Genomic DNA, 22,611 nt, shown 5'->3' with positions numbered 1-22,611 from the left:
CTGGCGGCTTGTTTGTCTCAATGCAGGAAACCCAGAATTTGGTTCAAGCCCAGCTCCGCCACCTTAATCCTGCAAGCTGGAGGCCGTGCTCCATGGGGGTCACGGGGGAATGGCTCTGAACAACTTCAGGAAAGGGGCTTGGTGACTGCACTACCCCAATTCACAGCACTTTGCCCACAGACCTGGGCAGGGGGCACATACATGGGGTGAGGAGGCAGTGAGCTAGCTCCCCACCGCCCCTCTCCTGCAAACAGGCTCAACCTCACTACTGTACCTGCTCATCAGTGCTCTGAGCCTTCCCTGGGTTTGCTTAAGGCCTTAGCACTGTTTGTGTTGGCTTCTTTCAGCAGCATCCCCATCACTTTGATCAGGGATCATTTGTGCTTGTTTAACTAATGCCTGGCTATGCATCGCTGGGCTGCTGCTCTCACGGGCTGTGACTGAACAATAGTATTTTATCTTTGCTTAAATAAAGCTGACTGATGTTTTAAATCACTTTCTGGGTCCTGTGCTGGGTCTCAGTCACCTGCAGACTTGCAATACTTGTAGCACCATGTTGGCCTTGCTCCCATTACAGAGCATTTGCACCATCCCACTGGGAAACACATTAAACAGGAGCAAGTTTCCCCTCCACTGGTAATGCAGAAGGGCTGGGGGTGGGAGGGATAAGGACTTGAGTCCCATAGACTATGTCCTAGCAGCCTCAGCAACGCCCCTGCAGTTGGCAATGCTCCCAGTGAAACCTTGCTCAGGATGACATGTTAACCCAGTTACCCTGAGCAGTACTTTGACCACTTCTTCTACAATGCCTAAGGGAAGTCTGCCCAGGCTGTACCATCCCCATAAAACACAGCATGACCTTGCAGGTTTTTCCTCTGCCTAATTGCCTTTGCCACCTCTGCAGTCAGCCCTGATGCATAAGCACCTGGATCATTTAAGGTTTCACTGAGCTCTCCCACAGCCTGGTGAGACTTAACAGCACAGCAGCCCAGGTGCTACACCATCCCCAGGGCCCAAAGTCACAGACCCCTTCAAACCACCCCCCCCCACGCTTCAGAAGACATAGAGACACCAGGTAGGTAGCATTTATTGTGGAAAGTCCAGTACCGGCCCAAGAAAGGGATCTCAGATTGATCTCCTAGTATTAAAATTAGCATGACTGTAATCTAAGATTATATTTTATCTGCAACCTGTCCCCTCGCTTAGTACCTCGTTCATGGCTCACTAACTCAGCAGGAAGGACTGATACACCCGAGGAGTTACAATTCCTTCATAGTGGTAAAACCTTTGAGTGATGCTGTGCTCCTACTATGTCCCCCCCACGCTAAAAGCAAGCTGTGGCCCCCACCAGCAGCCCTTCCTTGGGAGCCATGTAAGGACCAGGATCTGGTGTCCAAGCCAAAGACAGGGCAGGGTCCTTGCAAACACTCCAGCCTGCTCTGTAGCGGTCCTTTCTGCCCCACAGGGAGCTGCTGGGGGAGGACTACACAGCAGATATGATCCCAGCTGGCCTCCAGCCTAGCTTCTCCTTAAACAAGCCCTGGGCTTTTGGGGCCTGCAGTCTGCTGTTTGTAAAGAGCATGGGGAGAACGATCTGACTGTACAGATGCACCCCGCCAAGACAGGCTGGCTGGGTTTTGCTCCATAGGCTGTTACAGTCCCTGAGCATCCCTGAGGGAATGTGCAACTGCAAGGCAGGGTGCTCACACAAGGTCATCCCATGCCCAGGGATTGCCACGTGGGAAAAGCTGCGGCAAGCACCTCGGTCCTCGCTTCACCCGTGTGGCTGGTGACAGCCTCCCACAGTCTGTCTGTGCAGACAAACCTGTGGCCACGCAGGAGGCTGTGTATGGCACATGCAGAGAGACCCAGGCTCATCCACATGTGTGGTCTGCTGGAGAAGAGCCGTCTGTGTGACCCATCTAATCGAAGAGCAGTGTTTTGATTCAAACTAGTTCCTATTGGTTCTCCATTTGTATGTGCCTGCTAATACTCAAATCACATACCCCTCAGTGCCATCCACCCTCATTATCACTTGATTTTTTAGCTCTATTACAAAGCACTGCCTGCATAAGGTGACTGTGTAAACATGCATCAGCCATACATCAGCCTCCTGTGGCTTCATGCTTCGCATCTCAGCAGGCGGTGTGATGGGGAGAGGGCCGGGCACCGCAGCATATCAGGGGTTGTGGTCAGTGGGGTCACACTTCAGCATAACTTTTACCCCCTCACCCCTCTTCGTGGCCTCAAATGCCTCAAGAGCCTTTTCCAGGGGGAAGCGGTGTGTAACCAAGGGCTTGACATTGATCCGCTTGGATGCCAGCAAGGCAATTGCCACAGGCCACCTGCAAGGCAAACAGCGAGCGGAAGATGAGAGCAGTCACCAGCTTGAAGCCCTAAGGAAAGAGCATAGAGGAGCCTGGCTTCATTACAGTAATTTCCTCAGCCCAGGCAACCAAGGGAGTTTTGCCTGGAAATGATCTTCTGGAGAGGGAACCTCAAGCATCAGGTACGTGAGCTGGGACACGCCAACTGCTTCAGGCTGTCAAGCACCATAAAGGCAGGCAGGGCTATATGCAGACAGCTGGCTGTGCCTCACCCTGGGGTGGTTTTACCATGCTGGGCAGCTAAAGTCCACCACAGCAACTCTCGCTTCCCCTCCCTAGAGGAAAAGGGAGAGAAAATATGATGAAAAGGGCTCAAAGGCTGAGATAAGGACAGGGAGATCACTCACCAATTATCGTCATGGCCAAACAGACTCAGCATAGGGAGACTGATGTCATTTATTGTCCATCACTAGCAGACTACAGCAGTGAGAAACTAAAAACAAACTAAACACACCTTCCCTCACCCACCCTCTCCTACATCCTGCCCCTGAGCAGCACAGGGGACAGAGGAATGGGGGCTGCAGTCAGTCCCTAACACTTCGTCTCCACTGCTCCCTCACGGTCCCTCCTTGCCCCTGCTCCACGTAGGGTCCCTCCCACGGGATGCCGTCCTTCCTGAACTGAGCCTGCGGGGGCTGCCCACAGGCAGCAGCTCTTCAAGAACTGCTCCCACACGACTCCGTACCACGGGGTCCATCCCCCAGAAGAAAACTGCTCCAGCACAGGTCCCCCACGGGCGGCAGCTCCCCCCAGACCCCCTGCTCCTGCATGGGCTCCTCTCCACGGGCTGCAGCTCCGGCCTGGGGCCTGCTCCTGCGGGGGCTCTCCATGGGCTGCAGCCTCCTCCAGGCCATATCCACCTGCTCCACCGGGGGCTCCTCCACGGGCTGCAGCGTGGAGATCTGCTCCATGTGGGACCCATGGGCTGCAGGGGGACAGCCTGCTCCATCAGGGGCCTCTCCACAGGCCACAGGGGAACTGCTGCTGCGTGCCTGGAGCACCTCCTGCCCTCCTGCTGCACTCACCTTGGGGGCTGCAGGGTTGGTTCTCACTCTTCTCTCCCAGCTGCTGTTGTGCAGCAGTTGTGTGTTTGTTTGTTTTTTGTTTGTTTGTTTTTCCCTTTCTTAAATCTACTCTCATAGAGGCAAAACCAGCATCGCTCATGGCTCAGCTCTGGCCAGCAGCGGGTCCCTTTTTGAACTGTCTGGAGCTGGCTCTGATCTGACATGGGGCAGCTGCTGGGCTTTTCTCACAGATGCCACCCCCTACAGCCCCCCTGCTACCAAGTCCTTGCCACATAAACTCAATACACACCCTCAAGAGGCTGAGTAAGTGAAAATCACAGAAAAAAACATGTATATTTGAAGCACTGAATGAAAAACAAAATTGCTGCGTGCTGCTCTCCCTCCTTGCTTGCAGACTGATTGCTGTGGAGTTCAAACTCACCAACTCAGTGCAGGGAGAAGAAAAGAGAATCTCGTCAGCTTCCAACCTCTTCTTTGGCAGAGACTCACTCAATTTGATTGCCTTGCCATTCCATTTCAATGGGCCAAATTAGAGCAATGGGAGATGCAGCAGCTAATCCAATTCCCAAACTGCATACTTAAAGACATCTCTCATTTTAAGGAGCTTGGTAGTGGCTAAGACTAAATCCTATAAAGCTTTCCTGGAAATCAACCTCCAGAGACTAGGCAATGATTCTTGCTCAGCTAGCAAGAAACTGAAGCTCTGAGCAGAGCAGAAGCCAGGCTGCAAATGTGCAATGCTGTGTCTCAAGCCCTATAACAAGACCAAAGAGGACAGCTGGGTTTCTCCTGCCTTCAGTGCTAGGCCGACTTTCAGTACACTCAAAGACCTGCTTGTCTGCAAGCTATGCAGTTCAGTTCTCCGTAGAGAGTGCATATGCCTTCAAACTGGCTCATGCCATATCTTCAGCTCCAGCAAAATATGAAGACTAAACATGTCTCTTGCTCATGCAAATATGCACTGATCTCCACCAAGACTGATGATGTGGTTTCCTTCCACGACGAGCAAGGCAAGCAGAGCCAGGCACCACCAGCAAGGCTGGGTATGCATGGCTTGGCACAGGATGTGGCATTTGGGATTCTGACTCTTTGCCCAGAATTAAGATTCCCCATATCCTTTGCCTCAAAATGGACGATACAACACTTAGGAAGGCAGATGCCAGCATGCAGACAGCTTTTCACAAAGCAGTGTGGAGGGCCAGTACCAGGCCAAGCTGCTGCTTAGATACCTCCGAGCACAAAGGGTTGAAAGCAGCTAAAAGCTGTGTTGCTCTCAGGCAGTCTTCTCAATGAGTCAGCTCACTTGTGGACAAGTCAGTCTCATTCAAAACACCTCTAGTACCTCGACTTTCCTTTCTACAGGGCACAGGAGTTGAAGGCACAAATGTTAACTATGTATTTTTTTTTTTAATTTTGGCCTGCTTGCTTGCTGCAGAGCAAGGGTTTTTTGTGTCTGTACCTCTCTTTATGCCAAATGGTGCGTAAAATGGGACTGTAGGTGGGCTGGTTGTTGTGGTCAAGTCTGTAGTGAAGGGCTCTTCCAGGAACCAAGGGATAGAATGCAAGACATATCAGACAGACAGTCTGCACTGCAGCGCTGGTATTTCAGAGTGAGTGAAATGAGGTTTAACCAACTGTATGGAAAAACAGCCTTTTCCATGCCCTCTCTCTTTGTGGAGAGCAAGAATTTCTTAAGGACATCGAGGATGAAAGACTCAGAGACACATCAGCCCACCCAGCCCTGCACAAGACTCACGTGTTGCAGTAGCGGAATATCCCCCGGATATCCACCTCCCGCACAGCAGCATTCACGATGGGCACGGTCACCATCTCAGGCCCCAGCCCAACCAGCACCAGGGTCCCACCAGAACGAGTGGCCTGAAGAAAAGACACACAAATGCATTATATTTTGCAAAATGCAATTAGTCGCCAGAGCCTGCTCAGCTGTCTGTAAAAAAATAAAGCTGTTCTTGTATGATGGACTGCCTGGGGCACGGTGGAGAAGCTGGGGAGAGGCAGGATGCTGTCAGGAGGCTCTAAGTGTGAAACATGCGATAAACAAGGCTTAAAAAACAATCTTTCGAAAATCCCTGAAGGATTTTGGTATCTAAATCTCATTCTGAAAAATGACTGGCACTTAGAAGTACAATAAGTACTTTTGGGTTTCAGTAGCAGAGATTTAAAACATCTAAGGGGCTGATGCTTCACTGGAATTTTTGTTTTGGCAACCTGTCCCATTTGTCTCTTGTCCTTTCATTGCCAACCTCTGAGAAGAGTCTTCTCCACATCCTCCCTTTATGCAGTTCGTGACAACAAATTATCCTGTCCTTAACTGCTTTCTCCACCTGATGGAATTAATTTAATTAATTATTCTCCTTATTGGGACATAATGAAAGACCCTGTCCTACTTGTACCAGTTCCCTAACGCTGCTGTGTTGCCATGCTTCGGTCTGGGGTGTTACTGTGGTCTCTTTGGTAAACAGTAAATCAGACAATTATCTGCATGCTGTCTGCAAAGACCAATTTTTTTGAATCACCTCTCCTGGTTTGTAGTCTAACAAGCATCTTCTCTCCCTTGCACTAAAAACACTGAAATAAGCACAGGGGTAGTGAAACAACCATCACTCACCAGAAAGAGAAAGCAAAAGCCAGCACTGCTCTAGCCTGGGGACAAGTGGTACTCACGTAAATGCCAGCCTGGATGCAGGCTTGCACTCCTGTGCACTCCACAGTTATCTCAGGCATGCAGCCAAGCAGACTTTCCACTTTGGAGGCCACCTCCTGCGGGGTCTCGTTCTTTACCTGAATGGTGAAATCTGCCCCCACCTCCTTGGCTTTTTGCAGGCGAGAGGCAGATAAATCTGCGGAAAGACAAAATGTCATGAACTGGAGCATGATAAAAACCAGAGGGGGAGCAAGGACCTCAGCTTGCAATCTGCTTCCTGCCCATCTGACATCTCAGCAGGGCGACCTCGTTCGGTGACCAGCTGTCAAGTACCTCAAAATAGTTCTCAAGGATTTATGTAGCCCACCCAGACCAAAGGGCTTCCCAGCCTTGATGTAAGTCAATGACCACCATCAAGGAGCCCTGCTGGAAGCATACTTCTCTGCGGTCTGAACACGGGTTCACAGGGCAGCACACAACTAGGAAAGGAAACAGTCTATCTACATTTCCTCCCTGAAATTCACTCAGGCTTCAGTGAGGAGGTAAGGAGGAGACCTGTTCATTTTTTTGGGAAAGCAGAGAAGTATGAGCAATGAGGACACTTGAAAGACCCAGGAGATGCCAAAGTCCTTCCTACAGGGGAAGGTGTCCTTCAAAGATGCTAGACCAAAACCTCGCAAACAAAATTCACACCACACGAAGCAGGGTCCAAGTGAAGGAAGAGCTGCCACCACTAGACTCAAGGTGTGTCTTCTAAGATCAGTTCATAGATTTCTCAAATTCACTTCAGCACCGACAAAGCACCAAGAGGCCAGAGTGCTAAGACAAATCTGCAGGCCAAGCTTAACTCCATAGGGTGTGTGCATCGATGCTGCAAGCAGAAACAGCCACGGCCAAGCACTGGCACACAAATCCTACCTGTGCTGCCGTGCCTGACCTGGGCTAATGAGCGCTACAGTCCTGATACTCACAGCAGACCAGAGGAACCTCAGTGCAGGAAAAGGCAAAAGGCAGTACAGGAACAACGCTCACCCTGTTTGAAGTGCTGCGGTGTCTTTGCAAAGCTACCACTGCCTAATCCTGCTATTGCTCAGTGCCTCTTGGCAATCACTCTTTCATGAGGCAGCTTCACTAATTCACGTGGGACCTCAGTCCACTAGTGAAAAGGGATGGTATGAAAAACATAGTGCACACACTCAGCGAGTTAACCTGCAGTGAGGCAACACCCCAACACTAACTTCTTTTGCATTTTCCTTCCCTGGCTCTCAAGGTGCTTGGCTATTGCTGACACCATCAAGCACATCTCTCTAAAGGGCACCTGCAGACTAAGACATGGTCACTTTGACTTTGCTCCCTGATGCCCACAGATGATGTGTGTGTCCTTTCTTTCACATGACGCTACCCAAACCTCTCCAGGCACCACTGGGGACCAGGACATCTCCGGAGATGAGGAGGTGGACAGCAGAAAAGAAGAAGCATTTCTCAGGCAGAGATGATCTCTTTGCCTGCCAAAGCAGTTGTCTAGAGGGGCATGTGTGTTTGCACTAGAAAAGAAGTCTGGATCGAAGGTGGAAACTGGGCTATAGCAGCCAAGATTTCCTAGACCCAAGGTTGAGGGGTTGGCAATGTCTCCTGCCAGAGGTCCTAGGCTTGAAGACAGAGAAAATCACGCCTTTCCCAAAGGAACACTTCTCTCCAGGACACACAGCACACCCACCACAAAGAGGAAAACACCCTTCTCACCAGGACACATCATCTCTTCCAGCTTCAGAGAAGTCAGAGATGGGGCTGGAGTGGAGGAAACTATTAAGGAAGAAGAGAAGTAGAACTGGAGACAGAGCTATAACCGTGGCGAGGCTGCTGCTCTGACACGAGCCACTCTGACTCAGTCCCAGCACTGGAAGGAGGCAAGGCCAGAGGACCTGCCCTGCTCCTCATGTGGGGAACATGACGTTACTGCCAGGGCAGGCGATGTACGTGTCCCTGCCGGCAGCGAGAGGGCTCGGGAGGCCAGCTGCAGGCACACCCACCGAGATGAGCACCCAGGAAAGCTGCGGAGGGAGTTTCAAGAAGGGAGAACAAAGGGTAATAAAATGCAGACAATGTAGGAAAACCCAAGGATGGAAACTAAGCGCAACATCACCCTGGAGGCCCTGCCATGAGCTTCCTCTCCTGCGGCAGCAGGAGACATTAGTCACCTCTGCCCTTCCCAAGCTCCGAGTGTTGGGCCCCGGGCCACGTGCATGGTCACACTTGACATAGAGCTGCACCCAGAGCCCTCCCAAACAGCAAGAGCTGCTATCTTTGAAGCACTTGAAGAGCTAAGGAGGAGTTCTGCCTGGCATGGCTGGTGTCTCCCAAATCTCACAGTACAGCAAGGATGCTCCCTGTGAAGCACCCCAGCCTGCAGCACACGTAGCTGGATCCAACCGTTTGCATTACCTACCCATTTGCTAATGTATTTTATACTGTCTCTTTGGCAGAAATACATCCAGAGGCAGTGTCCTGCAGCAAAGGAAGAGACAGCCCACCCTGCCAGCCAGTGCATTTCAAACTGACCACAAAAGGAGCTCCCAGGCAGCAAAGTCTCTGGAGAAAACCCACACTTCTGCAGTTGGCATCTAGTTTTCTGACCCACTCGTCAAGGAAGCCTTTGCATAGGAGAGGAATTCAGGACACAGCAACAATACCATCAGACTCAGTCAGGACTCTGGTAACATCTTTGTGCACTTGGCCTAAGTGAATCACTGTTCAGCATTTACTAAAGCTGCTAGATCTGCACATTATCAAATGAGAAGGCTATCGTAATGTCCAGAGCTCAGACACTTGAAGGACAGAGTCGTTCAGCTTCTAAACGTCACTGTGGCAGAACCCCACATAGCTCTTGGGCAACTGGTCAATTACAGAATTAAAGGGTTGCATCTTGCCTTTAGGCAGAAATTTGTTTTCACTTCCCGGCTGCTGGAGCTAATTAACGTTTTCACTGCCAGACTAAGTAGCCCAGTCTTGTGTCTCTACTCCCACAGAAGTTATCAAATCGCACTTAAGCCAATGAGTAAATTTAACCAGCAAATATCCTTGAAGCTGTTACATATTCTATGTTGATCATCCTTCATAAAGGAGCTGCATTCAGTCCAGTTATTCATCTTCCCTAACATTGACTTCCAGGATTTTCACAGGCATTGGCACCCAGGACTTCAGATTTATACAGCACAAGGGGAATAATTTCGCCTAATTAGGAAATACTAAGTGTACTTTAAGTGACAGAGCAAAGCAAGACAGCCTGATACTGTCATACAAATACCCAAACTGTCACTTCACTTGCTGGGTATAAGGCTGCTCTTTTACGTGCCTTTAAGGAGAAAAGCAGCTTTTCAGAGCAACAACAGTGTCCACAGCAAGGCAGAAGGACAGGAGAAGGTTGCCTATAAATATCAAGCACGCCCTTAGCAATGGAGTGGAGAAAGTTGTAGATCTTAGGGAATAGGAAACAAGGAGCCATGCACAAATTCAGCTTCAGCACCCAACCGCCAGTCATTAAATACATCAAAAGCCTCCCAAAAAGGAAAAATGTCAGCCTGCTGGGGTTAAAGCGCTTCTGGGAGAAGTGCAAAGGTTATCAGAAGAACTAATACTTTGTACCAAGTAAGCTGCCATAGCTGGTAAGAAAGCCAAGTTCTGGTTCACACAAGCCTTTGGGAAAGGTATGGCCAATTGTTAAGTCTCTTGGAAAAGCCAGCCTTTCTTAAGGAGTCACAGAGAAGGGACCCGACCCCTCAGCAGCGATGAAGCTTTCTCAAATTCACTGAATCCAGCTATGCCAAAGGCACTCAATACAGTCATAGGAGATGAGTTCTCCCCAGGTCAGAAGAAAGCTCTTCTAGCTATTTCTACATTTGCGTGTAATTTTTCAAAACAAACACAAACATTTAAAGTAATGAGCTTTCAGTGTGCTGCACAGACAAAGCTCTTCACAGACAAACACATCATAAAAGCTCTGTGCGGTGAATTAAAAGAATTTGATAGCAAAGGACAAGAGAGCCTTTGTGAGCAGACAGTAACCTCACAGGTATGGGCTCCTGAAGCTGACGCAAAAAGCAGTTCCTTGAGAAGTGCAGCAAATTCCCCAGAGGCAACAATCCAAACTAAACTCTTTTCTCAGCTCATGTAATGTGCAAATATTTGACTAGAGACAGCACCTACATGGGTGTCTTCAAGCATCTCAACCTGTCAGGTGGGGGATGTGGAGATGCCTACAGGTCCAGATCATTACCTAGACAAAGGCTCAAAGATAAAAAGGGTTTAATTCACATAGCCAAGCTTGCTCACCCTACAAACCAGGTACCAGGAACGGCACCTGGTTTCTTATGGCCGCCTGGAGCCCGGTGGCACGTACTGTTCAGATCTGACTGCCAAAGGCCCCAGGAGCAGTTCACAAACTGAGGCAACAGCAGCTCCCAGCTCTGCAGGGAAGAATATGACCAGACAGGAGCAGGGCTGCGGCAGCAGGATGAACCAGCAGCCCTACCACCCCCTGCCAGCTCACCAGTCCCTTCCCCACCCAAGGACTGGGTCACCCACCAGCACCAGCTCAGCTCTGCAGCAAGGTTCCTCAGATGTGATTCAAGAGGTAGAGTTAATCTTCCTGCTACAGCAATCATCATCCTCAGATGACAACACTCGGCAAAATGTAAGGCCTGGACTGATTACATCCACTAAGCACACCCCAGCAGGGTGGGGCCAGCAGAGCAAAATATGCCCCAGACTCGGCAGCAAGAGGATTTGGGGAGGAGAAGGCAATAATCTGCCTTAGATTTTGACACGAGCTACTACTGAAAGATGCTTCCGCAAAGGCAAGAGGGTGGAACCTTAATTCTGTCTCTCAACTTGAAGACTGGAAAACAATAACTGAGAGGTCAAAGTAAGCCTCGTTCAAAGCGGAAAGATTGAGGAACAGCCTTCTGAAAGGACCAGGTTGGGACTTCATCCTATGAACACTTCAGCAACCTCTGCTTGTTGTCTAGTCATACCTATAACTGCTCCTCCCAGCCACCATCACTCAGAAAGGTTCGAAGAGTAGCAGTGGGAGATGGAAATACCATTTCCAGGCCATGTTCAGGTGGAAATTTTAATGAGGGAACCTTATAAGGTTACGCCAGCTGTCAGTTCTTCTGGGCAAGACACGCAGAGGCACCAGGAGCAAGAAGAGCATCTGTAACTATAAGGCCTGTCATACAGATGCATTGCCTCTTCTCAACAGACCTCCTCAAAGTCTGACAGAAGTCTAGGGCTTGATCCAAGGACCACTCACTAGCCTCTGGTTTATTCTTAAAGCACTGTAGCAACTCCACCCGCACAACCTGTCTCTGCTAGAAAGCAGAAGTAATTAGCCTAGTCAGCTGAACTAGCAGAGAAATACCAGTTGCACCCTGTATCTTTTATAGATTCCAATTAGTGCAAAGATCAATGTCTTCTCCTGGGGAATGAGATGTGCTTGGGATGCCCAATGGAATATTAAGGAACTAGTCAAAGTGTTTGCTGTATTATGGGAAAAAGGCACACTAGTAAGTGTTTAAAGAACTTACCTGTAACTACCACAGTTGCTGCACCCATCATCTTGGCAACAATCACATTAACAAGGCCAATTGGTCCTGGGTACAAAGGGGAGGAAAAGAACATATACAACTGTCAGACAGCACCAGGCCATAGGCTCTGAAGGTGCCCAGAGCTCGCCGTGTTCTTGGGCTAAAGGAAGCTCTGAAAGTGTTTCCAGGTGGGCAGCTCTGGGATCACAGCATCACCTCAATCCCAGGGTAGTGAGACAAAGTATTGCTACAAGAGGGACTCTGCAATGAAAACACCACCCACTTCTCTGCTCCTTCAAGGTGGAAGGAGCAGTATGCCCCTTGTACTTTGTGTTCGGGCTGCTCAAAATGCAGTGTTATAGCGCAGCATGGGCAAGAACAGACTTGAGGACCCCCGGCACGCCCGTAACTCTGCCATGACCCACACTTACAGCTGAGCCTAGAACCACAGCTTGCTCCCTGTCCATCGCCCACCACACCACAGCTGGCAGAGAACCCAAGGACTGAGTATGTTCTACCATACCAGAGCCACACACGAAGACTTTGCTTCCCAGAGTTACTCCCGCTCTTTTGCAGGCATGGATTCCCACCGAAAGGGGCTCAATAAGGGCCCCTTCTTCAAAGGTGACATTATCTGGAAGCCTGCAAGAGCCAGACACAAAACAACAGTCACCAAAGAGGTTTATGAAGGTGATGAGGAAAGCAATGATACCTGAAAACCAAACACGGGTCTAAATCACAGCTGCAAAATACACTCTTACCCATGGCCTGAGAAGTGCAGGGCTGGAAGGCATTCCAGGTTATGTTTTCTTTTTTCCCCACTCTGAAGTACCATCAAGTACATTTCAGCCATTTACCAGTGAGGTCTGCCTAAGCACCAAACAGAGGGACCCACAAACTTCCCCATACCATCTGTCCAGCGCTTGGCAAGTCAACACTAAAACTCTTTTGCTGCTCCTTCCATTTGGAATAAACCACACAGCTGCAAATGCATCACCCCAAACGCTACCCTACATCTGGGACCCATCGGTGAGATCCCAGTCCCCTCATTTGGGCCAAGTCATCTACCTCCACAGTTCAGCAAACATCTTGCTGTCTGACACAAGCCAATGGCAATGACACGTAAAGCAAAAGCAGCCAGAACCAGCTCTCCTCATTGTGCCCTGGATATGATGCATTAAGTGTTTCAAACAGCGGACTGGTTCCAGCTGTGCACCCTCCCAGCAACCAGGGTAAATGTGTACAGAAGGTATCAAAACACCTTTTGGACAGAAATAGCAGTGTAATGCAGCAAGCAGAAGTGACAGAAAAAAGCAGAGTGGTGTGAAACCCCTCTGAACTGACAAATAAATCCCAGACTTCCAGAAAACCACCAGTGTGGCCTCTCACACAGCAGGTGCTAGGACAGCCCTGGGAAGCTTGAGGTCAGAGATCAGCCAGGCCAAAAGAAGCCAAAGTAACGTAAATGACAGTTATGGGAAGGCAGCTGTAAGACATCCACATGTCCCTTATCTCCAGGAGGCTGACTCGAAGAGTTTCGTTGCCTGAGAGTTTGGCATAACATCCTTCAGAAGGACAGACAATACCTGCCCAAATGTGCAAAAGCCCACTGAGCTCTGCCATCAACTTTTCTTGGAAAATCTGTGCAGAACAACTTCCTGCTCTTGATGCTCTGCTTCAGATGGCCATGGCATTGCTGAGCTGAACCCAGGAACACCAGGCTTTGTATTTCACAGCTTAAGCAAAAACATTTAGCCAAGTAATATCCCCAGTTATTCACATTGGGGGAAAAAAAGCAGATCTTTCCTTAGAAGACAGCTACAAACCAGCCAGTTCCTCCCAAGCAAAAATTTGTGATATGTTGTTAGCAAACGTTATTTTACTGGAACACAAGAACCAGTGATAGTGGGTCTGGGCAGCAAGAAGTTGGGCCCATGCAGACCAGCATCTCATTCTGCCAGCAGCTGCCTGTGACCCACTTAGAAAGAAGCTTCCTGCCTGAAGACTCTCACGAGAAGTAAAAGCATTCAAATGCTTCCTTCAGGATAACTCGATTCTGAACGCTACCTCTGCAGACACCAAAGACAAATCCTGGGGATGTGCAAAGAGCTGTTCTTCCCTTCCTTCTCATGGAAGAACAAGCTCCACACAGTCTGAGAAACAAAAGCTCCAGAGAGAGGCCAGTCTCATAGGACCAGTACCTTACACTATTTTAAATCCCTGTGTAAATGCATTTAGGTGGGTACAACGTTGCAGAGGCTTATGCAAATTTCTAACATATTAATTTGCCAGAGGACTTAAGCACACACTTGCGTTTAAGCAAACGTGTCAGTCCTGCCACAATTAAAAACACTCAAGTTTGATCAAGTGGATATGAAAACTGATGTGTGATGCTGGCAGCTTAGTGGAGCCTCTCAGGGACACATAAAAAGATCAGCTTATCAAGGACACTGCTTTCTCCTTCTCTTTCGCTGTAACTAGGATGACTTTGTTTCAAATGCCAGAGTGGTGTCAGCAGTTGATAAGGTGCTTCCTAAGAAGCAACAATAAAGCCAGCTCGGCTCAAACAATCAGACAAAGACCTTCAGGCACCGGTGTAAGAAGGCAAAGATATAAAAAGACAACGGAAAAGAAATCGAAAGCAGGGACCAAATAAGAAAAGGAAAGTAATTATAGGGTAAAACAAGTGACATTCCAAGAAACATGCTAGAAATGTCTGTTTATGTCTGGCACCAGAGGGGATAGCTACACCTGCCTGATAAACCCTTTGCAAAGTGGCTACCATCCAAGCCTTATACATGTTATTCATGGATCAGAAAGCAATAAAAAATGTGTTCAAGTAAAGAACGCTCACTGTGACACTCAAAAGGGCCAAGGGCAATTGCTTCAGCTATTCCCCCCAGGGAGTATCTATTGCTCCACAGAGGGCACAGCAACTGACTTGTAGCAGTAACTGGCACTGTGCTTGTAGTAGCGGCACAAGTTCCCATCGTCAGGAGGCGTCGCACAGAAGAAGATGGTTGGAGACAGGTTATAGCGGCCAGTTTTGCAGAACTCGTCTGTTTCTCTCGGGACGCCCGGCTCGATGGCCACTCGATCACCTGCCAGGATGAAAGCAGACTGTCACTCAGGGAGAAGGTGGGCACACAGGTACAAGTAGCTGAGAACAACCACAGAAGAGAGCATGAAACCCTGGCACAGAAGCATGAGGGACATCTGCTAACTGAGAAAGATCACACTGCACACAGCAGGCAAGTTCCTAACACTTCCTTTACAGTGGCCTCACCACCAAGATCTTCACAGTTACATGAAAAGAGTTGGTGTTTCGGAGGCACAGACACTGAGCAGATGGAGGCTCAGTCACATACAAACCCCTCTCCAGCTGCCATGCACTCAGTCTTAGCAGATGAAAAGGCAGCCCTCACCCCAAGCAATCGCATGGTGATCACATTTTGTTCAGAATCTCTAGTCAGAACAGGAAATAATTATGCCAGAGCAGGGAAGCTCTGCTGGCCACCAAGCTGCCAGCTGGAAGGACCTGTTCCTTGGCAAGGGAACTCAAGATGCAGAAGTGGCACCCAGGAACCAGGCAGAACTCAACGGGGAACAGAGATACCTCGATGCTACAATACTGTAGTCCAGGTGGCTGGAAGGACACGTTGCAGGACAAAGAATAATTATTTAATTGCAATTACAAGGCAGAATGGACTAAGGTAAACAACAGTGGGACCACATTGCAACCTGCAAGTACACAAGGGACACAAGACAGCCCTTTTTATTTGGCAGAGGAAGCCAGCCAATGCCAAATCTCTCAGTATACCTCTCCACCAGGCTCTTAATCAGGCACAGTGACAAACAAGAGGATGGATCAAAGTAAAGATCCATTCTAGCCCACTACACCGTTGGAGATATGGCACACAGGGAACATCCAGTAAGAAGAGGAGCGGGATATGCTGAATGTTCTCCCAGCCTCATTACATTCACTTCTGGGGACTCGCAAGCATGTTGTTTCTCTGTATTTAGCAACCCTCAACAATTTCTCTGTCAACTTCCACCACGTAAACTTTTATCATCTTTCATGATCCTTTGCCAAGGAGACCGGCAGGTCAGCTGCATCTTAGGTGAACACCACACTCAGATTCTATTGTCCTTTGCTCTTACATTGGAAGAGCCAGAGAAAACATGATCTTTATTATCTTTAAGATAGTATTTAAGATAATTGTAATCTTTAGAAAACAAAGGCTGTTTAATATTACAACCCTCTCCCTGTCCTCCATCAGCTTTCAAACCTCTGTCATGTAACCTGGAGTTGTCCATTTAGCTCCTAGCCTGAGTTCCTAGTTCCTAGCTTAGTCAGTTGTCAATGATCTGCTGGTCCACATCTCCGACCACCTTGTTGTCCTCTGAATCTTTTTCACTTCTTTCACATTGCTATGGAAAGGAGGAGAAAAGACCTGCACGCAGAGCTCCAGATGTGGGGATGCACACAGGCTGCAATGACGTACTCTGAGCCTCTGAGCTTTTCCTAATGCTGATTTGCATTTTCTCCCTTACTGAGCCAACATCCCCACGCACTATGTCAGAGCCAACAGCCTCACTCGTCAGCAGTGATGGTCAGCCCATCATTTTAAGATACAAAGCTGGTTTTGTTTCTTCTGCCATGGGCACCACTTTATGTTTATCTGCATTGAATTTCACCTGCACCCCATTGCCCAGGCACCCTTAAAGTCTCTCTGCAATGCCTACTAACTCCCCCTTGTCCTCTTCACTCTGCCTAACTTGCAGTCATCAGCAAACTGCAAAATTCCATTTTCTAGGACATTCATGAGCACAGCAAACTGTAGAGGTCACAACACAGGGCCTAGTCCAGTTGCTCCAGTGACCTCTCTCCACTGCAGGAGGTCCATTGCTCCTTCACAAACACACACAGTGAAAAAAACATTAACAGCAGATTGTTGGCAAGAGTACATGGTTTCTGAAGCTTTCTCTAGCTTATTCAAAAGGCACCTTTTATCATTGTGCACTCTGACCTGCATTAAAATAAGATCAGAGCAGCTCAAGATATAGTAAGATATCAAGATATTCCTAAGAAGTACCATACACCACTGCAGCCAAGTTGGGTGCTGCATAGCACTGTAGCACTCTTGGAAGGAGAAGGTCAGACCGTGCAACTCAGCAGATAAATTACTACCACAGAAAGGCATAGCCTGATATCACTGCATTCACAGGAACTGATTAGCAGGAAAGCAAATAAAAAGAGAAATTTGATTCTTGTCACCTGGTTTCAGATGAGTTACTCCTGATCCCACTTTGATGACAGTCCCGGAAGCTTCATGCCCCAACACCATAGGATCCTTTACAACAAAATCCCCAATTCGACCATGCTGCCAGTAGTGCACATCAGATCCGCAGATCCCAACAGAATGCATCCGCAGGAGGACCTCTGCCAGAACAGGATGAAAAGTACCTTGTAGAAAAACTTACCTTCTTGAGCACTGGGAGAGAGTCATGTTTGCTGTCCCTGCACCCCAGAACCATGGCCAAACCAGCAATGAAACATCCACATTTAACAGCATTGAATAAACGTACCAGAACCACACATACACACTTTAGGACAGATGGCATATTCATAAGACGCCTGCTGAAATATAAAACTACAGAAGGATTTGCACCTCAGGAAAGCTTAAAATATGGGGAGACCCCCGTCAATGAAAGCTAGTAAAATCTAGGAGGGGCATGACTATTATTGGAGCAAAAAGAAAAGACCAAGCCCATTTAATTTCTCCCTAAGCTACAATTTCATCCCTGGAGAGAGTTAGTGAATCAAATTCCTATCAGCCCATACACCTGGCCTACTAATATTTAGTCCTACAATTAGATCACTTGACCAGTCCCAAGAGCTGTGTAATGTCAAATACATGAACTGATGAAACAGGATGTAAAAAAAGCTGGATAATGGGATATATCTGTGGCTGCTCCAGCAGTTCTTTTCAAAGGGAAACACAGCATTATCTGCTTCAGCTGCAGATTTTTTTTTCTTGGATTATTTTATACTTTCTCAGAAATATTTTATGTTTATAGTACCATGGAGATACAAAAGAGAATGAGAAAAGCAAACAGATTGGCAAAGGCAGCAGGCAGAAGCAGTCACCTCTAGACCTACCATTGGGACCCGGTTCTGGGATCGGACGGTTTTCCTGTGGACAAACAGAAAAAGAAAGGGATTCAGGTGCTTGTGCACAGCAACGGGAAAACCTTGCGGAAAGTCAGTCCAGGTTACATCAGTCAAGTCCACATGCTGATCAGGTTTTTGGTTCTGCCTGCTTGGTAAGACACTGCTGTGGAACAAGGCAGGATATAAATGTGCAGTCCACACTTCCTCGCTAAGCTCACCTTATTTTTCTTGCACAGAGGTGTAACGTGAGCATCCAGGAATGAGCACACAGTCACTCTCTAACTTACTCTGCAGTAACTTCCCCTTCCCTGCACAGACAAGAGCCATGTACTAAACCTTTCTGCCCGGGCACAGCCTCAAGTTTCAGATGAAGTCCTCACCCCACTCACTGAAAAAAAATAAATAAAAAAAATCAATCTTACATAATCAGGAAGATTCCGAGCTATGTATTTCTATGAAGTGGTAATATTTCAATGTCTGTAATATTATGAATAACAGAAAATATTTTTTACTATAGAATAACAACTGTATAAAACAATTGTAAATATACTGTAAACCACATTTAAAGTCATGTCTTCTTCTTGTAATTGGCATGACAGATCTGCATGGGATAAATGATAAATGCTGGCCTATAGAAATAGTTGCAGAGGGCTGGCTATTGGCCACAAGTCATCCTTCCACCCCAAAGGTGTAAAAACATTTTTTCTTCACTGAACTCCCACAGCTACTTCAAAAGACAAAGGAATAATTTTGTTGGGTTTTACAACACCAAGACAGCACGATGCAATTTTGCACCACTGCACGTAGCACTTCCAAACACCTCTGAAGTTTGGGGTGAAGGAACTACTGCAACACAGAAAGGATCCATGAATTTCCCAGCTTTAAACAGGCTCAGCCATACATTTCTTCCTAGCCCCAAGAAAGAAAATGGGAATACATTCCATTTGTTTTCAAATCAACACGAAATCCACCTAAAACCCACCTCTAGGATCACATCTCTAAGAAAGTCCCCACCAAAGTTTGCTGTGCTAACCACAAACTCTTTAGAACCCACTTGCTGCTCGCATCGTCATGCATCCTAGCGCCCTTTGCCCACAGCCCAAAACTGAGCACAAGACCTTTGAGCAGACCTCTTATTGACAGGGCTCCTGTTTAAAACCTGCAGCTAATAGGAAGAATTTGGTGGACATCACAACAGTGAGCCCATGTCTGGTTATCGTCCCTTGCAGTGTTACCTCTGGCTGTATCTTTCTGCAAGAGCATCTTAGCAAGGAAATTGACGTCTGGATTCATGAGATGAACGATCACTTTATAGCTTCTAACTACACCAATTAGAAGCTGCCACACAACAACATGGGATTTTCTGCTGCTCTACTGCAGAGAAAGTGGGGTACTCCTCCCTGCTTTTGAGGAGTGCTGTTTTGCATTTAAGCTAATTAAATTGCATTCTCAACCCCAGCAGTATTTCTCAACCCGTTCTTCGTACTCCACTAATCTAAATATCAGAAAAGCAAAAAAAATCTAGAAAATTAAAATTCCGGCAACAAAATGAAATTTAATGAGTGCAAAAACAGACTCAACAATCCTGAAGCTCATCTGTTACCAAGACCGCAACCCCGCCAACTGATTACACAGGGACTGCATCACAACTGAGAACCAGGGGACGCATAAATGGGGCAAGGAAGGGAAAGCTGTACAAAACCTGATGCATACGTGCAGCTCATACAGTGAAGCTCTATTAAAACACCTGCCGAAGAGCCAGTGCTGCCTGTGGTCAGGATGGCCCAAATTCTGTTGACGAGAACATAAACTGAAGCACAGCCCAACCTACTGAAATTTTCAATGCTTAGAACTGCACTTATTTTTGCAGGGGATGTTTGTTTTGTCCCACCAAGGACACAGTACAGAACATTAGTTTTAAAAGAAGTTGATCTAGATGTAGCCCCTTATGTAGAAAACGTCTAATGTGTGTGCAGTCTGGTAACACATCAGAGGTACAGACTGCCTCAGATATCTCAAAGAGATCAAACAGAACAGTCCATGGCTAGAGATTAAATAAATTAAAAAAAAAGCCAGCTTTTAGCTGAAAATGTATATGTGGCATTTCACAGCTCCCCTCTCAAAAAAAAAAATGTATTTCTTTCTTCAGTAATACCTGTACTGAAAACAAGATGTTTTGGTGGAAAGTGAATCCTCCAGCCTGATTTGTTAAAAAATAGAGTGACCCAGCTGGAAGCATTTTCTGGACACACATTCTGTTTGCTGTCCACTGTTCATGGAGAAGTTCAGAGACAGCAACAGGTGTCAGTGAGGATGTAAAGGAGATGTAGCAAATGTTTTCTGTGAAAGGAGACATATTTAGTGAAGACATGGTAAATGCGTAAGAAACAATACAACCTGAAGCGGCAGCAAATGAGAGCCCATTGCAACTGTACAAGATCTAGAGGAGAATTAACAAAATAGACGCCAATACATTTTCACATAACACAGCCCAGCTACTGAATGACTCACGGTGACTCTCCAATGGCAAACAGGTCCCCAGGATTGAAGAAGGGCATGGGGTGCGCATTACAGGAAAGATGATCTCACCTAACTTTAGCCACCAATAATGCAGATAAAAAGCTCAGAGTTTACTGTCTAAACTCCTTACGTGATAAGTGGGGCAAAGCAATGAGGGCCATTCACACTGTGGCAAAGAAACACAGAGAAGCCTGAGAGGATCACAGCTCGGGAGGGCTGCCGGCAGTGACAGGGGAGCACTGATGACCACCTCTGATGTCTCTAGCAGTAAAAAAATCCCAAAGAAAATTCATGTCTGGGTGTAAGCCCCTTCAGAAACCACAACACAGATGGGATGAGCCACCATCTGCTGTCACAAGTCTCATACACCTTTCTGAATCGCAGGACTCTGGGAATGTGTTCCTCCAATAGCGGGACCAACTCAATTCTCACTCGCTGTGGCAATGCCTTTTACTCCTAGTAGAAGTCAGGCCGCTGCTGTACGTTCTTCAAGCGAAGACTGCAGATATGTCAAAGCCGGCAGGGAGCCACGCAGGAATTACCCACACGAACACCGCCTGGCCTTTGGCATGTGCTGCTTGTGTTGTGCAGATATGGTAAAAAATCAACTGTTTCCTTAGCAATCAGCCCCCCAGGCGAGCTGCTTAGGTATCCAAAGTTCGTGACAGCTCTCCTGCCAACTCTGTTTGTACAGAAAACTGCCTGTCACTGTTTGTCCACGCAAACCTCACCGCTCTGACTTGGCACACACCGAACTGCCAAGGTACAAACCTCCGGCAGCCCCACACCTGCCTCGCCACCCGGGAGCACCCCGGAGAAGCAGGAACAGTTTGAAGCCCCGATGAAAAGCAAATGCGCCCCTGCACGCCTGCAAGGCTGCGCTGACAGGCGCACAGGGCTCGGCTCCTCTGAACCCTCCTGCCGAGGAGCGTTTGCATGCGGCAGCCAGCAGCAGCATGTCACCTCTCACGTTCTGGGAACGCCTTTACTCGGCAGTGCCCGCCGGGAGCAGGGGCTCCGTCCCCTCCTTCCACCCAGCGCAGGCCGCGCCGTTGCCACCTTCTGCACCGCCGGGCGCCCCGGGGAGGCCGCGCCGCCTCCCCCCGGCCCCGCGGGCCCTGCCCGCTTCCCCCCGCCGCCAGCCCGGGCCCGGCCGCGGCGCTGCGGGGCCGTCCCCGGTCCCGGTCCCGGTCCCGGTCCCGGTCCCTCCGCCCGGGCCCCGCCGAGCCGAGCCGAGCCCCGGGCCCGCTCCCCGCCCCGGCCCGTACCAGGCGCAGGTCCCCGGCTCGGTGCACCACCACGGCCAGGTTCTGCCCCGGCGCCGCCATGGCTCGGCTCGGCTCGGCTCGGCGCCCGGGTCCAAGGGCCGGCAGCAGGGCCTCCGGCGGCGGGGCCGCCCTCTGCCCCCGGCCGCCCTCCGCGCAGGGCCCGGCGCCGCCCCCAGGCCCCGCGGGCTCCCCAGCCCCTCCGCCGCCGGGGCTCGTCCCTCCGCGGGGGCAGCCGGGGAGCCCCGCTCCGCCCTCCCGGCACCCGCGGGCGGCGGGGGAGAGCGGGCTCGGTGCCCCCAGCCCCGGCCCTGCCTCGGGCCTTGTCCCCCCTCGTCCCGCCTGGTGCGAGGCCAGCGGGGGCGCCCCGCGGAATTCGGCGAGAAGTCAGCAAAATGCGGGGCCGAGGCCTGGCCTGCGCCACGCGGAGTGCTCGTCTGAGCATCGTTTGAACGAGGAGAGCTCGGTGGCCAGGATCGGTTTTTGGGAAAAAGATTGAGATTTCAGGAGGTTTCAGGGATAAGATGCTTTTCCACCTGAGATCTTTTGCAAGCGGAGTTGGCAGAGATATCAAGGAGGTCATTCACCCAGGTGTCCCCAAGCAGCCTGAAGCAAAAGCTTTTTGAGCTGGCACTTCCTTGGAAAAATAATAATAATAAAAAATGCTCAGGATGTGTGATGCAACAGTTGACAGGTCCACTTAAAAACAGCTTGGACTTCTAATGTTACTATATTTTCCTGCTGTATTTGCTTGTTTACACGAATGGGAGTATCTATGAACTTGTTTTGCTTTTTGTAACTGCGTATGACCTTGAAGGCAGACTGGGGCTGATAACGTTTATTGTCTTCATATGAGGGTCAGCTGTATCAGTCATTCACGGCAATGTTTATCAGAGTAATAGCGTGTAATTAGTGGCCATGAGCGGTCCCTATGGTTATAACGAGGGCAGGAGTGTGTGTACGAGGGAAGCCGTGATGAAATGTGTTAC

General features: G+C 48.9%; 1 protein-coding gene across 2 annotated transcripts; it reads right to left on the bottom strand.

Moving 5' to 3' along the window:
* Nucleotides 1–1,071: 1,071 nt before the first annotated feature.
* On the bottom strand, nt 1,072–21,772 carry SORD (sorbitol dehydrogenase). Of its 2 annotated transcripts, none has more exons than XM_035566637.1 (9): nt 21,626–21,772; nt 17,826–17,859; nt 16,941–17,105; nt 14,604–14,763; nt 12,186–12,304; nt 11,663–11,728; nt 6,098–6,273; nt 5,169–5,290; nt 1,072–2,345 (listed from the first exon to the last, which is right to left on the bottom strand). In XM_035566637.1, exons 1-9 carry the CDS (start codon nt 21,683–21,685, stop codon nt 2,180–2,182), a joined length of 1,068 nt encoding a protein of 355 aa, XP_035422530.1. In that variant the 5' UTR covers nt 21,686–21,772; the 3' UTR covers nt 1,072–2,179. The 2 variants fall into 2 exon arrangements, with proteins under 2 accessions (XP_035422530.1, XP_050568858.1); XM_050712901.1 differs by lacking the exon at nt 21,626–21,772 and adding an exon at nt 19,993–20,126.
* Nucleotides 21,773–22,611: the final 839 nt, after the last annotated feature.

The sequence above is a fragment of the Cygnus atratus genome, chromosome 11 (assembly GCF_013377495.2).
Source record: "Cygnus atratus isolate AKBS03 ecotype Queensland, Australia chromosome 11, CAtr_DNAZoo_HiC_assembly, whole genome shotgun sequence".
NCBI classification, from domain to species: Eukaryota; Metazoa; Chordata; class Aves; order Anseriformes; family Anatidae; genus Cygnus; species Cygnus atratus.
This window is presented reverse-complemented; position numbering and strand designations above follow the sequence as displayed.